General features: G+C 45.1%; 1 protein-coding gene across 3 annotated transcripts in view; it reads left to right on the forward strand.

Moving 5' to 3' along the window:
- TGFA (transforming growth factor alpha) overlaps nt 1–16,131 on the forward strand; it is a 105,135-nt gene that overhangs the window by 75,124 nt on the left and 13,880 nt on the right. For 2 of the 3 annotated variants that reach the window (XR_013526508.1, XM_002757649.6), the window contains one exon: nt 12,601–12,721. Coding sequence is in view for 2 of the 3 variants with exons in the window: in XM_002757649.6 (XP_002757695.2) it covers nt 12,601–12,721 (121 nt within the window). In the remaining variant the exon portion in view is untranslated. Of the gene's footprint in view, nt 1–12,600; nt 12,722–16,131 lie in introns of those variants that run through there. The other variant, XM_008980541.4, reaches the window with a different exon arrangement.

The following is a 16,131-nucleotide window of genomic DNA, read 5'->3' on the forward strand; positions in this document are numbered from 1 at the left end:
TCCAAAATTTATACAATGAACATGCATAAATTTTTAAATAACAAATTATAAAATCCTTGTGGGGGCTGTCATAAAAAGTTACTTGATGTGTAACACATTACCAGTAAAACTAAAGAATGGGTGGATGAGAAGTTCCCAGTGATAATAAGATATGATCAAGATCTGAGCCAGGATAGTTGTGCATTTTTTTCCCGGTGGTATTGATTTAAGATTTTGCAGCTGGTAAGATACATGATCACGGCCATTTGGAGAACTGTGGGGCATCCATCTTCTAGGTCAAGAAGATTGATGTTATAGTAGTGACCATGCTGTCCTGCCTTGATGATTTCTGCCCAGAGGGTTTTGAGAATGCAGTAAATTTACATCAGCTGCACATCATTTCTCTTAAAACAGCTGTGCCCTGCCTGCTCTCAATTGTGGTTGCACCACTTTATATTTTGTTTTATACAGTTGCAGAAGCAGTCTTTGCTTCTTCCACGCTTTGTTCAGTTACAAAGCTGATCTCATTCCTCACCCCAAAAGACTGATACTACCCCTGGAGAGGTTTGTCACGGTTGACCTGATCCTTCCAGCGTGAAAAACGGACAGAACAGACCTTAAGCTGAGGACCAGGGTTTCAAAGTGGAGCCTCCAGGTCAGGGCCAGATTGAATTCAGATTGCAGGTGCAGGGCATGTTGGTGTTTGAGTGTTTGTTCCCAGAAAAGACAATGAGAGAGAGAAAGAATAGGATATAATTTACTGTGAGGATTCATCCCATATTCGAAATTCTCTAACCAACTCCCAAACATTGTTTCAGGCTTCAGGCTTAGCATTAGAGTAACACTCCCTGCTATAACATATAAACCCTGAATGTTGTTTATTTCCTGCTCATGTCAAACGCTCTGCAGGTTTTCCTGGCCCTGCAGACTTCTTGCCATGTCCATAATCAAGGACCCAGGCTCCTTCCATCCAGTGGCTCCTCTCTCCTCCATGTCCTTGCAGGAGCCTCTCTATTCAGACAACAGCTGGGAAAATACAAAGGGTGCTCTTACAGTCCAAGCCTGGAAAAGGAGCTTACCTCTGCTCAGATCCATTGACCATATCCTGGTCACATAGTCACACCTAACTGCAAGGGAGGCTGGGGAATGTAGTTTGTATTCTCAGGAGAGAAAGGACTCCAGATTTAGGGGAACTCCTTCGAGTCTCCGTCCCATACTTTATCTTTTATGTATTCCCTGCCTCCTTCAGAGAGAAAATTCCCAGATTAGCTCTTTCAATTAAAAGGAAAAAAACAGTGACATAGGTATAGTGATTGGAAATGGAATAGATCATATAGGCTGTGCTCTTTTGGGGTTTTGTTGTCATTTGCAGTGGGAGTGTTTGAGGTTTCTGTCCCTAGATACCAAGCCTGAGGTCATCTCTTACCAAGTATCTTTCTTCTGAGCATCTTCTGTCTTCTCTAAATGATTATTTTGTCTCCTTCCTCCTTATTCCTTTTTAATGATAAAATATGAGAAAATAACATTTCACGATTTTTCTTGTGCAGATTAAATCTAGATTCCTCAAGGCCAGTCTTCTATAACACTACAATTCTATCTGTGAATAAAACATTACACATACAAATTGGTTACACTTTAACTGTGTTTATAATGTTGTGGGGTTTTAATTTTAAATAATGGTTTATTCAAACTCTAAAATGTTCACTTCATGAAATTTGAAAATTTATAAAAGAAAATAATTGCCCATAATCCCACCACTCTCTTAACACCTTGGCTTCTTTCCTCTTGAATATAATCTTGACTGAAAGGCTTTTATCTAAGGACAACCAAAACCATCTGTACAAAACTCAGAGGGAATACAAAAGAGAGTCACATTTTTGTCAGGGGACATAGTCCCAACTACAAATTCATTTCTATGTTTTAAAGACTGTTGAGCTTTGCCTTAAATTTACCTCTGTATTGTTCAGTTTCTTCACTTAAAATGAGGAGTATCCTTCTTCCCCCCACACTGCATCTGCAAACTGCAGATGAAAAGGGCACCTGTCAAAAGTTCTGAGGACAAAAAATGTTCTAGAAAAGCAATCATCCCAATAGTGCTTATATGTGCTCAGTGTAGAGAGTTTAAAGGGATTATGGTTCAAAGACTCAATAAGAGGAAGCATGTTTTTCCTAAGGGTGGATTGAGAGTTTCCTGCCAACCACTTTACCTAACAATTTTTATATTTATAAGGAGAATAGAGAGGCATACAGAGACTGCAAAGCAGGTAGCCCTGGGCTCTAACGGGGCTGTTTGTCCAACAAAGCCAGAACAGAATTCCCCACCCAACAGGACTGGGCTCCCGTTCCCAGAGCCATTCACATTCTCGTTCAAAGCCAGCTGATGAGAGACAAACATAGATCTCCTTCTTTACTTTGTGAATGGAACTTGGAAGTAAAGTATTTTCAAAATGCTGGTTGACACCGAAAGGATGTAATTACAATAAGGGGCTTTCTGGTTTGAAGATATGAAAGAAGGAAATGATTTGTCTCTTTGAAATCAAATTATTACATATTAAAAGAAAAGGGGGAGGCTTTGCTTCCAGTCATCAAAGCAAAATCATTACCTGTAATTTTCTTAATTTTTTTTTCTTAAAATTACTAAGGCCAAGGTAGGAATAGAAGAAGCAACCTGGGAGCTGGAGAATGGGGTCATGAAGAGGAAGAGGAGCTTAGGGGGAGAGAGAGTGATCTTCATCCAGTACCTTTCCTATCTATTTCCATTGCATTTTAACCAATAATGAATGTAGAATGATGACTGGCAGGCTGCTTGTGGAGTCTAACACCTGCCTCTCTCCTCCTTATGCCCTTTGGGGGAGGTGGTGGTGTTCCCAGGGGGAGGTGGGGGTACAGGTAAGAGGCCAAGCTGAAATATGTATGTCGTGCATGTTTAGATGGATAGGGTCTGGTTTTAGCCCACACTTAACATGATTCCACTGAGGTTTTATTTTAATTTCCTAAACCCTCTTTGCTAATTAAAGCCACTTGCCTTGGGACTCTTAGCCCTTTTAATTCTAAAATACCCCTAAATTTTCCTGGTGATTCCTGATTTGTTGATTTTCCAAATGAAAGAGTCATTTTGTGTATGTGCAAGATGCCCATAAGGATTTCTTAACCCTCAGTTCTCTCACACACATCCACACATGCACACACATCCCCCCACACACATGCACACACACATATCCACACATGCTTTCTGAAGTGACAGTGTGCTGTATTCGAAAGGGTGAGAGCTTTAGAGAAAACCATGAGTTCTGGTTTCAGCTCTGCCGTTTGCTGACTTCGCTGCGTTGAACAGCCGTAACCCCTGTCTGTTCCACTTTCCTCATCTGTAAGATGAGATGGTGAGGACTCCCTTCCAAGATTTTTGTGGGGATTAATAGAATTCTGTCTATAAAATGCTGGGCATAGCAGTTGCAGTTAGTAGACAATCTAATAGCTGCTACTACTAATAATATCGTCATCATTATCACGATATTATTATTATTAGTAGCAGCTACTAATGCAAGTCCAACCTCAGAAAATTCTACATTGGGTTAAAAACTCTAAGCCCAGCTACTTTAGATGGACTGGAAAGCTGGCAAAATACTTCTGTGTTCATGTTTCTTTTCCTTGTTGGAAAAGAAAAAGGTACCAAAATTATGCAAACTCTGCTTTTGCCTTCAAAATAAGCATGATGTACTTCACTGGGGCTTCTCTGATTGTATCTCTTTTCCTCATACACACACACACACACACACACACACACACGTGGCTTCTATGTTATCAATAACCAGTGTCTTTGTAGGAAAGTAGAAACTAAATTGTCTGCTTCTTTACCAATATCTTTGTTTGAATTTGGTTCCATCCCATCTGATGCCCCTTGGGTTTTCCCCAAAGGGAGCAATGATCAGAGGGAATTAAAATGGCTCAGATGTTCCCTTAGGTTTCCCCCACAGCATCTTGTTCAAAGCTGCAAAAGCAATGCAGAAGTCCATCTTAGGCCTGCTCTGGGCTCCTGGACACGAGCACTGTGTAGCCCAGAGGTTCCTGCCTTGATGGGGGACATGCTTAGTGGAAGGCCTGATAGCATCTCATGTACCAACCACCACCCTACTTCCAGCAACTCCTCACTTAACCATCATCCCTGGACGTGTACAAATCTCTTTTGCATCTATATTTTCAACCACCTCCCTTGTGAGAATAATAATTTCCATATGTATAGTTCCCCACTCCTCCCCCAAATAAAACAATACTTCCTCTTGTTTCTCCTGAAAGTGCCCCCTTCTGATTACTGGAAGATGTTCACAGTGAAGTGTTCTCCTTCCTCACTGCCAGTGTGATTTATGGGTTGGGATCATGTGCCTTCTCAGCATTTGTCTTTCTGGACTTGAATAGCATCCTAATTTTCTATAGCTCTTCAGTCTCTCAATATCAGAGAACATGGAGATAAAATTTCAGTTCTGCATTCCAGCTACATGTCCATTGACAAGGTTTTCTAAGCTTCAGTGTTGTTTCTTATCTTAAATATAAAGACGAATAATGCTAACCCCACAGGATGATTTGGATGTTTAGTGAGATAATATGGAGGCCCTGCCCTTCAGTGGGGATGGAAGGGTGGGTAGGATCTAAAGTCAGCATATGATCAGGGAAAGGTTAAAATCAAATGGGGTCAAAATTGGTCAATATTGGAAAAGATCACTGAAGAATTAGTACATTTTTCAGGGATTATGTTATAGGAAAAATATGTTCTCTTTTAAGCATAGGAGTTCTCTCAGTAAATTGAGAATCTGGGGTTGGAGGATGGTAATAACAAAAATGGCCCTGCCCCACCCCACCCAGCTGAACAAGCGGAACAGCAAGAGAACTGTAGCACTAAGGTTACCTTTCTGTCTTTCACTGCTTAACTACAATGAAGGCCCCTTGTCTCTTAAATGATGGTACTGCAGGGCTAAACTCTGTTTTCAGATGGTTTTATATCCATCATTTAAAAGATATTCAGTGTTCTTGGGTTTAATAATGAATTAGTTGCATAATTATATTTATCTAATCTCCACCATCCCACAAAGACAGCAAAATTGAGTTTCCCTCATTAGTTGGTAACACTTTGGATCAATTTCCTACTGTAAATGTGACGCGGATTCCTTTTCCATAACTCGGCTGACATCCACTGCTCATTTGAAAATTCTGTTGTTCTTCTGCCTGCACACACAGCCCCAGGAAATGACCCTATTGATCAGTTTCCTTGATGGGGCGTTGCTGTCTCTGCAAAGGTCAGTAGCATTGCCACACTAGATACTGACAGTGCCCTTCCTCTTTGGGATCATTCATAAAAATTAAGAATTATCCTCACCTCCCCCACATGCCCCTGCTCACCAGGTCTCTCTGGACAGGCACTGGGTTCTAGACCATTTACTTCTCTAAGCTCTGGCTTAGCAGTTCTGCTACCCGAGTGTAAGCCTCCCCACTAGCCTCCTTCACTCTACAGCTGGCTTTGCAGGTTCACGCATCACATCCCGAGCTTGGAGTTCCACCTGCCTAAACTGGGCATGCTGTCATCCTGAAGCCAGCCTCTGATCCCAGAACTGAGGCCACAGCCTTGGGTGATTCCAGCCTGGCCTCAGGGTGGAATGGAGGTCTTGATACCTGGGAGTATCAGATTTATACCCCCTCACTTTCCCCAGTAGCTACTGCTGACTCCCATCTTTTACTAAATTAATCTACTGCCTTTATCTCCCAGACATCCAAAAAGTATTAGTCGGCTTTGCCATTGTTGTATCTGAAGACAAAATATTTAGTCCCAGGTCAGAAGCTTTGGCTGAAAGTTCCTACTAAAAAGGCAGACATCATGATTAAATTGTCAGAAGTTAGCCAGGATATCTGAGGAAGTTATGAAATGCCTATAAATGATGTAAGCTCTGCAGTGGGCAAATGTGTTCACAACTTTTGACATCTGGGGAAGAGAGTTAAGAGCCACGAGCTCAGCCGGCTCCCACTGACCAGCGCAGCATGAAGTCCAATTAGGGCTGCTTTTAAAGGGTGATTGTGCTGAGTGGTGTGGACGCCACTCCCAGGGGAGCAGGGCTGTTGGAAGGAGCTGTCCAGATGGCTGTCTCCCAGCCTCCTCTGAACCACAGAGACCCCTCCTGTGAATTGGATGGGGGATTTCCTTGCCCCTCAATTGCTATTCCAGACCCTCTTCCTGTGAGTGGGGTTGGACTCCAGGCCCTATTAGTGGGTCTGTGGTCTCTGGGCAAAGCTTTCACAGCTTCCCCAGAGAGCACTGGTGTCTGCAAGATGTGCGTTTGGTTAACATGCTGGAGGAGCCTCTCATAAATTTCATGGCAACAGGAACTGAGTGGCTTTGAAACTCCAGCTGCTGGTGTTCTCGGTATGAGGTCTGCTCCGAAAATTGGAACATTTGCTTTTCCTATCGTCAGCCCCGAGTGCTACTCAGACGTGGTGTCTGGAGGAGGCCGGCCAGAGCTCTGGGGGCCAGGACCAGTCCTCTGCCCTCAGCTGGCACATTTTGGGGAGACTTTCTTTGAACATTTCCTGCTGGCCTTTGCCACCTTCCTTTTCTAAGTGATTTTTTTTTTAATTTTAAGTCTCTAGACCTTTCCTTCCCTCACTCACTATTTTCTTGAATTTTCAGAAAAAAAGTGGGAGAGGGAGAGTGAAGGGAGGTAGAGAAAAAAATAGGGAGAGAGAGAAAAGCAGGAAGAAAACAAGGCAGACTCAGATTGAGAGAGAGGCTGAGAGAATCATTCTTAGGAAAGATACCAGGAATTTGGGGGTTTCCTTGTAATGCTCATTTTTATAAAATAACTAGAGGCAGTTTTGTCCCCCAAGGAGGAGATGGTGCTCTAAGTTATGGAGCAAACCCTTGTCCATTGACAAGGTTGTCTAAGCTTCAGTTTCATTTTCTTATCTAAAAAATAGAGACTATTTCGGTTAAGGCAGGCCGCCTACCCTGCCTCAACTTGGGGGATGATGTAAGGAAAACCCCTGGTACCTAGCAAGCACTCAGTAAGTGGCACCCCCGTCCCTTCCTTCCACTACCTTCATCAAAGTGCCTTTCTTAGGAATAGCCTTGTCTGCCTGGGCTGACCCTGCTGTGGTATTGGGGGTGTTCTTTGCTGAGTCTGGGAGGATCTAAGACAAATACCTTTAAAGGCCCCCAAACGAGAACAGTTACTCCTCCCTCACTTGTTGCAGATGGCTTTAGCAAAGCACATCAGCCCATAAGGCTTGTCCAGCACCCTAAGGACACATAAGCCCCGATGCCTCCCCTCCTACAGCTGGCTCACCCCAAGGGTGCACAGGAAGAGCAGAGCAGCCACAGTGTGGCTCGCCTTTGGGACTGTGGTTTGACCCACTCCCCCCTGTCCACTTATTTCTCAAGTGTGAATCACATCCCCTATTAGAAAACCCGTGACAAGCTCCAAAGCTGCCCAGTATGCTGGTGGAAGCAAGACCCATCCTGCGCATGGTGCACATTGAACTTCTCCAGGACAGCACCCTGTGCAAAGAGGCTTGAACTTGAATTAAATGCTTGTTTTTAAGATATTTGGTTATATGCAGTGGGGGGAGGCATGGGGGGAATGCATATAACAGAATAGAAAGAATAAGCTTAGATACATGCTTGTGTGCAGTGTGTACTTACATGGTTCTCTCTAAGTGGTAGATTACAGATGGGTTTTATTCTCTAATATTGATTTATTTTAGTTTCCTAAAATGTATCACTTTTGTAATTAGAAAATGTCTTGAAACATTTGAAAAAGTTTCAAGAGTGAATGTATCATGAGTGTAGTTAGGATAAGTTTTTTTTTTTAATAAACAATCTTTTAATGATAGTCCACTACCATCAAGCTCCCTTCATCCCCTCTGTGCCCTTTTGGCTAAGGCACACAGGTGGAATTACAGAGGACAAGAAGCTTGCACGCTAAGCCTCAGGCTCCTCGTTTCCACTCTGGTCTCTGAATACACAGAGTGAGACCACCACGTGTCATCTGCCATCACTGTTACTGTTTTGTTGCATGGAGTTTCTTCACAACTTGGACTCTTCTGGCTTCCTGGTGAGCTGTGTGAAGTGAAGGAACTGACATTCTACACTAGCAGATGCTTCTCTGGGAAATTATTCTGGATGTCATCCACCTTAGCACATGAAGTCTCCTTCAAAAACACCAGCAGAAGAGAAGTTGCTCTCTGACCATTGCTCTCCAACCATAGGCTTAGGGAAAGCTGAGCCTGTCCTGCTTGTGCAGAACAGGCATATATGTTCCTAGCTAATGAACCCTATACATGCTTGCTTAGACTGCCAGGAGGCATAGCGTTGGATTTGTCACTTACCTCTGGCGTGTGTATGTGATTTTCTGCTGTCTGTCTTGGTGTATTCACCTGGTGCCTGTTTTGTTCATTGCTGTTCCTTACCCTGACTTTCCTTCATCACAATCTCTCCTTCCCTCTCTTACTTCCTGCCTGCTTCTATCCCTCCCTCCCCTCCCCTCTTCTCCTCTCTTCTTTCTCACTCATCTCTCTCTTAACCCCATCTCTCTCCACTCTGTCTCCCTCCCTGTCTCTTTCCCTCCTTCTTCCCTTTTGTGCCCCTCTTCCTCTGTCTCTCTCCTTCTCTTTCTCCCATGCACACTTAATTCTTGTTTGCATTACCTTTCTCTGGCACCTATTTTTATAACACTTCCTCATGTCAGTTATAAGAAGAGGCAAAGGTATCCATCAATAGGGGTGAAATGAGACCATAGTAGAGTCCACCCTTCTCCAATCAAGTTTTGGAGAGCAGTGTTCCAAAAAGACAGATTCTGAGTTTTCTCTTTCTTTGAGGGTATTTCTACTGACCTAATACTTTATCAGGAAGAACCTCAGCAGATTTAAGGCTTTAGAATCACACAGGAGTTTGAAGAGCCGGAAGATAATCAGCTCCAAAAAGGACCTTGGCCTTTCCACTTTTCCAAGAGCCCATTTATCCTTTGCTTCTGTGTGACACAAGCCTGTGTCTCAAACATTAATGTGCATCAGAATCACCTGCAGGGGGCCAGGCGTGGTGGCTCACACCTATAATCTCAGCACTTTGGGAGGCCAAGGCAGGTGAATCACTTGAGCCCAGGAGTTCAAGACCAGCCTGGGCAATGTGGTGAAACTCCATCTCTACTAAGATACAAAAATTATCTGGGTGTAGTGGCACATACCTGTTAATCCCAGCTACTCTGGAGGCTGAGGTGTGAGGATTGCTGGAGCCTAGGAGGTCAAGGCTGCAGTGAGCCATGAATGTGCCACTGCACTCCAGCCTGAATGACAAAGTGAGACCCTAACAAAACAAAACAAAACAAAACAAAATCACCTGCAGGGCAGACATTAGAGTATAACAATTCTATGTCAATAGGCTTGACTTTAAAAAAATCACCTGGCAAGCTTGTCCCACAGATTGCTGGGCCCCTATGGGGCCCAGAGATCCTGATTCAGTAGGTCTGGGCTGGGTAGGGGTAGCAGGCAGCCTCAGGGGAATGTGAAGCTGTCTGTCCACAGTTCACACTTGGAGGAACCCAGCTCAAAGCCCTGACAATGGACTTTCTCTAGCCACTTGGAGGTGGTGGTTTAAATGGCCATTCATGGAGCTTGTCAAAAGCCTTTTTAAACATGTACATTAAATTAGATTCACTAGCCCAGCAGTCCCCAGCCTTTCTGGCACCAGGAACTAGGTGCATGGAATTTTTCCACAGATTTGGGAGGGGTGCTGGTTTGAGGATGATTCAAGCACATTACATTTATTGTGTACTTTATTCTTATTACATTGTAATATATAATGAAATAATTATACAAGTCACCATAATGTAGAATCACTGGGATCCCTGAGCTGGTTTCTCCACACTAGACAGTCCCATTTGGGGGTCTAGTGTGACACTAGACAGTCCCATTTGGGGGTGATGGGAGACAGTAACAGATCATCAGGTATTAGATTCTCATGAGAAGCATGCAGCCTAAATCCCTCGCATGCACAGTTCACAACAGGTTTCCTGCTCCTGTGAGAATCTAATGCCCCTGCTAATCTGACAGGAGGCGGAGCTCAGGTGGTAATGTGAGCTGTGGGGAGCGGCTGTAAGTACAGATGAAGCTTTGCTGCCTTGCCCACCTGCATCGGCCTCTAGAGTCTAGCCCTTTCATCTCTCTGTATTTGCTCCTTGACAAGTTCAGTGAGCACAGGGAAGCCAGTTATGCAAAGTACAGCAGACCCTTCCTGTCTCACTTCTATATCCAGCATCCACTGTTAGCCAGCGAATGGGCCTGTTCCTCAGCCACTCAGGCCAAGCACATGCAGGTGACTGTAACCAGCGCAGGCAACTGGACCCAGCAGTCCTGCAGACTCCTGCTCAGAGGAGGGTCCAGCAGCCCCAGGTTGATATCTCCATCTGGCTTTGGGCTTCTCTGCTTGTCCTCATGTGTGAAAGACAGTAACTGTCATTAAGAGCTAAAGGGGACACTTGAACTTTTAGTTACACCTCACTGAATGCATGGGGGGATTACATACTGGAGCGGTTTTTTACCACATGTGGATATTCACTCGTATTTTGGGATTGTCAGTGATGACAATAGGAGAGCTAACAGCTGAGTGTCGTACCAGACAATCTTGAGTACAGAACCTAGCAAGCATTATGTCATTCAATGGCAGAGCCACCAAGGAGATAGGGCAGCCCCTATCTTGTAACGGCAGGACTAGGAGAGGCCAGCTGCTTCATCTAGGTGGCAGAGGCAGGACTCAAACCCATGTCTCTGACTCCAAAGCCCATGCTTTTAACCACTACACAGTGTGTCTCCTTCAATGTCAAGGATTCTGTTGTATTTTTAGCCTCTGCTTTTCCCCTGGAATTATGGGATTTCTAAAATGATGACACTTCTAGAAGCAGCTCATGAATAGAAAAATAGCAACAGGAGTTTAATGTTTAGTGATGGTCTAAAATCCTCCAAGATATGAAATGTTCTGTCCTTTCTCAGAGAGTAAGAGCTCCAGGAACATGGGTTTTTTTCCCCAAAAAAACCTAAATGGGCAAGACCCACTGTTGAAATACCCAAAATACAAGCATTAAGAGGACCTGTTGAAAGAAGCTATGGAGTCTGCATCAATGGAGCTGAAATAGCTACATACTAGGCCTCAGATTTACTTTGGACAAAATGGGAGTGGAATAAAGTAAGTCCAAAGTGCTGCCTGGTTAGCAGGTCTGTTGTACATCATGGTGCTCCTGAATTGGTTGGCTATTTTTATTCCTGTCTGAAACCCAAGGATGGAAAACCCTGAGAGGTTTGGCGACCACCCCAAGCTCTTGAGAGTCATGGTACCAGGACTCTGCCCTTTTTTCTCTGTCCCCATTATGGGAAAGAGAAAAGAATTTCCAAACGCTGACTGTGCTGCTCTCACATGGGTTTCTTACTCTAACTAATCTTTATTTTTATCATTTAATTAAGTTCCAGGGTGCGTGTTCAGGATGTGCAGGTTTGTCGCGTAGGTAAACGTGTGCCATGGTGGTTTCCTCCACCTAACAACCCATCACCTAGATATCAAGCCCAGCATGCATTAGCTCTTTTCCCTAATGCTCTCCCCCTCTCCCTCCCCCAACAGGCCCCAGTGAGTGTTGTTCCCTCCCTGTGTTCATGTGTTCTCATCGTTCAGCTCCCACTTAGGAGTGAGAACATGTGGTGTTTGGTATTATGTTCCTGTGTTAGTTTGCTGAGGATGATGGCTTCCAGCTTCATCCATGTCCCTGAAAGGACATGATCTCATTCCTTTCTATGGCTGCATAGTACTCCATGCTGTGTATGTATCACATTTTCTTTATCTAGTCATTGATGAGCATTTGGGTTGATTCTATGTGTTTGCTATTGTCAATAGGCCTGCCATGAACATACACATGCATGTATATAATAGAATGATTTATATTCCTTTGGGTATATACCCAGTAATGGGGCTTTAAGTAATCTTTATAGCCTTATCACTCCTAATCCTACCAAGAGAAGCCCTGCTACCATCTTACTGTATATTGTTCCCAGACTTCTTCATGTGTGATTTCTATTTGTGGTGGTGTTTTTTTGTTTTTTAAGGAGGATCATACTATACAAATCATACTGGAAACCCATTTACTTTACTTACAGTATATCATAAGCACCTTTTTGCATCACTATTCTGCCTCTGCATCAATATAATGGTTACAGAATGCTCCTTTGTACCTTTCTGCTGTTCTCTTGCTTTCAAAACAGATTTTTACAAAAGCTATCTAAAAAAAAAAGTCACTGTCACTTTGCAAAAGTGAAATTAGGTAGCTCTTGGGTTAAAACAGTAAAATTGTTCAGTTATCTTTGAATTGCATTAATGAGGGGAGGAATTGTTTTGCTGTCTATAAAAACAAAAAGCACACTATGCAGAGGAGCTCTAGTCCCATCCTAGGCTTCAGGAAGTGAGAGCTGAGGAGGGGGTGCCCCAGGTGGGAACCCAAAGTCCCAGCCATCACAGGCTCCACCTTCTTGACTGGTAGGGTGGGAGTTGCAGGGTGTAATGTCAACTGTTCCTGGATCTGAGCCCTGCGTCTTTCCTCTCCCCAGCAGACCCGCCCGTGGCCGCAGCAGTGGTGTCTCATTTTAATGACTGCCCAGATTCCCACACTCAGTTCTGCTTCCATGGAACCTGCAGGTTTTTGGTGCAAGAGGACAAGCCAGCTTGTGTGTAAGTATCCCTTGTTCTCCTGGAGGTCTGGGGCTGGAGTCAGTCTAATATCCGATTAGAAGAGCATTTACCTCCATAAGACTTGCCAGAGGCCCCTGAGACCCTTGGAGCCAGATGTGTCAGAGGATTAGAAGTGTGGACTGGGAGACACCTTTTTCAAAACCAGCTGGCTAAAAATCCAGGTTCCAGGGCCCCCAGCCCAAAGCCACTGAAGTAGAACCCCCCAGAAGTTCAAGTCTGGGGCTCTGCATTTGTAATAAGCATTTCAGATCGCTCATAGGTTTAGCAAAGTCTGAAAATTCTTGGATTCAAATTATTTCATGACTTAGAATTTCTGGAGCACAAGGCACTGGGATGGCTACCTTTGAGTGGCCAAATCCTCTAAGATGTGGTCTCTGCCCTCCAGCATCTTCACATTCCAGCTCATAAAACAAGCCAGAAGCACAGGTGAAGGGCTAGTGTACATAAATGTTAACAGAACCAGGAGTAGCTTACAAATAAAGATGCAGGCCATGCATGGTGGTCTCCACACCTGGCTGAGCATCATCCTCCCAGGGGGGCTTCTAAAAATATTACTGAACCCTGCTCTGACCTAGAGAATCAGAATCCCCAGGAGTGGAACCTGGGAATCACATTAGTTAAGAGCCGTGGTGATTGCCACGGTCAGCCAGGTTGGTGAAGAAAACTTCCCAAAGCCGGTGTCAGGGTTGGACTGGTTGGGAAGAGCGGAGAGTTGTTCCAGGCCTCACGTGCTCGGGGGACCTGCTGCTGCAGATCAATGTGGCTACACCAGGGAGACAGGGAGGAGACCAGATTAGAAAGAAATTGGAGGCCAGAGCCTGTTGAAAGTTGTCTTTATTCTTTAGACAATGGAAGCCACGTGAGTTTCAGAAAGACATATTCAAAGACAATTGGTCTGTCTATAATAGAATACTATTAGGTGGACCTATATTGAAACTTGGCACTATTTTATTTGGAGCTGGATAGTTCTGTTGTGGATGCTGACCTGTGTACGGAAGGATGTCAGCAGTATCCCTGGCTTCTACCTACTAGATGCCAGTAGCGTCACTGTCCCTGGCCATGACGGTCAAAAAATATCTCCAGACATTGTCAAATGCTCTCTGCGGGGCAAAATTGCCCCCAAGTTAAGAGTCGTGGATCCATATGAAATTGACATTTTTATAGGTCAAAAATGGTTTTGGATCAGCAATTTCATACTAATCGTTAATAAAAACTAGCATCTATTAAGGTTTTGGCTTCATGCCAGATACCGTTTGAAGCACAGTCCATGTGCTAACTCATTTAATCATACTGACCCCATGAAGAAGAAAGAGAGGCTATACCCAGCTTGCATAGCAGGGCTTGGATTCAAACCAGCCTCTGGCTCCTGAAGCTGAGTTCTTAGCCATGATGCTTAAAGCCATCAGATGCATCAGCCCAGGAGCCTGGGGACCAGGAGAGCCTGCTGCAGTAGGCGGTGTGGGCCGGGCTTTCCTCTGCCTGAGGTGCAGCTTTGTGAGCCTGGGCAGGCCCCTCAGGGTGCCCCTGAGCCTCACCTGGAGAGGAAGGAGGAGAAGCACACTGGCCGCCCTCCTCCTGAGAACACTGCAGGGCTAAGAAACTCCCCCAGATGACAGGCCTCGCCTCCGCACCCTGTTAATACAAAGCACGATGATGATGATGATAGACACTCATTATTCATGATTATCATTCTTATTAACAATAATTAACACACTAGAGGCCCCTGGATGGGGTTGTTTTCATAGTGGCCTGGTCATTGTGGAAAAACACTGGCCCTGAAGGAAGATTGGCCTCTTGACCCAAATATCAGGAAGCTTCCCTGTACAACAGGGAGAAGGCTCCTGCCAGCCATGTCCTGTGCTCAGCCCAGAATCAAGCATACACAGCCTCGTTCACTGTGCTGTGAGCTGAGGGAATTCTCTTTGGAGAGAAAGGACAGGCCTTTACCAAGTTCTGACCCAAAGTGAGTCAGAACCTCAGTTTTTCTTCCTCAGGTGGTCCCCACACCAGATCAGGGCTCATGCAAACTTACCAAGAGCCAGCAGCCAGGCGAGCCAAGCCACAACCATCTATGTGGCTGAGGAGCACCCCCTCTTCCACTGTGGGAAGCCTTCTGAAAGCTGGACTTGGTGGCTGCTCTCCTGTTCCCCTCTGTCCCAGACCCTGCTCTTGGCCCAAGGGGAGATATTATAATTGTCCATCATATTCACACCCTCTAACACAGTGATGAGGGTAACTGGCCATCTTTCTGCATTCACATCATACATGTTACTATTAATAATAATACCAAGTGCTCAATAAAACTGAGTTCATGGCAGGCATCGTACCCAGCACTCTGCATACCATAACCATGGTTCCTCAACACCCCTCTCAAGTAGGGATTATTACCCTTGTTGTATCAATGAGAAAGCTGGGGTTTGGAGAAGGTAAGCAACTTACCCAGAGTCCCAGAGCTAGTCACTGGCAGAGGTGGGGTTCAGTCCCATCATTCCAGCACCAGAACCCATGCCCAGAGGGTACTTGCCTCCGCTTGGCAGAATTCACCTCAAACCACTCAGCTCTTTTGTTTCCAGGAAAGGTGCTGGCATCTTCCCCTGCAAATTAACCCTCCTCCTGAGAAAGGTCAGGGTCATCCCCAAGCTCAGTCCCCTGACCACAGACTCTTAAAAAGTTTTTCCTATGGGTCAAATGCGGGGCTGCAGAGACACCTGAGACATACTTGCATCTGGAAGCTGACTGTCTTGGGGTAGGCCCATCCATGCAAGCAATTACAGCTCTTTACCTCAGTTTCTCCCTGGATCTTGATGGCCCCGGGGCAGTATTCAGTTGACAGACATGCTTTATATGGCAATAGATAACGAGCCACACTGTTCTTAGGTGGCTTTAATCTGTTGTCAGCATTTTAGAAAGTCAGATTTCACATTTCCATGCAGATGCACGGCTCCTCTTGAATAAGCAGAATGGCAACACGGGGCCTGAACTTCCAACACAGCCCCCCAGCTGGGGACTCACTCAGGTGTGCCGCCCCAGACAGGCTCGCCCTCTCCAGCCCTTCATTCTCTACCTCTCCCCGCTATGCCCAACAGCAACGTGAAACATGGGCCCCTGATCACCTGTTGCCCCTGCTGGGGCAAGAGGACCGCTGCTCTGCTTACACCAGCTCCCCTGGCTCCCTTTTCCATCTGCGGGACCCCTGGGGGCTTGCCTATGTTCAACCCCGGGACAGGGTCCTCTGCAGCTGCGACCCTCTGATGGCACTTCTTACGCCCCAATGGCTTGTAAGCTCTGGGAAGACAGGACCACACCTTATCCCTTTTTGTATTTACAGTACCCAAAAGAATGTTCTAATTAATGAATTCCCACTAGACCAGAAACTCTTGAGTGCAGGC

Source organism: Callithrix jacchus, chromosome 14 (assembly GCF_049354715.1).
Source record: "Callithrix jacchus isolate 240 chromosome 14, calJac240_pri, whole genome shotgun sequence".
NCBI classification, from domain to species: Eukaryota; Metazoa; Chordata; class Mammalia; order Primates; family Cebidae; genus Callithrix; species Callithrix jacchus.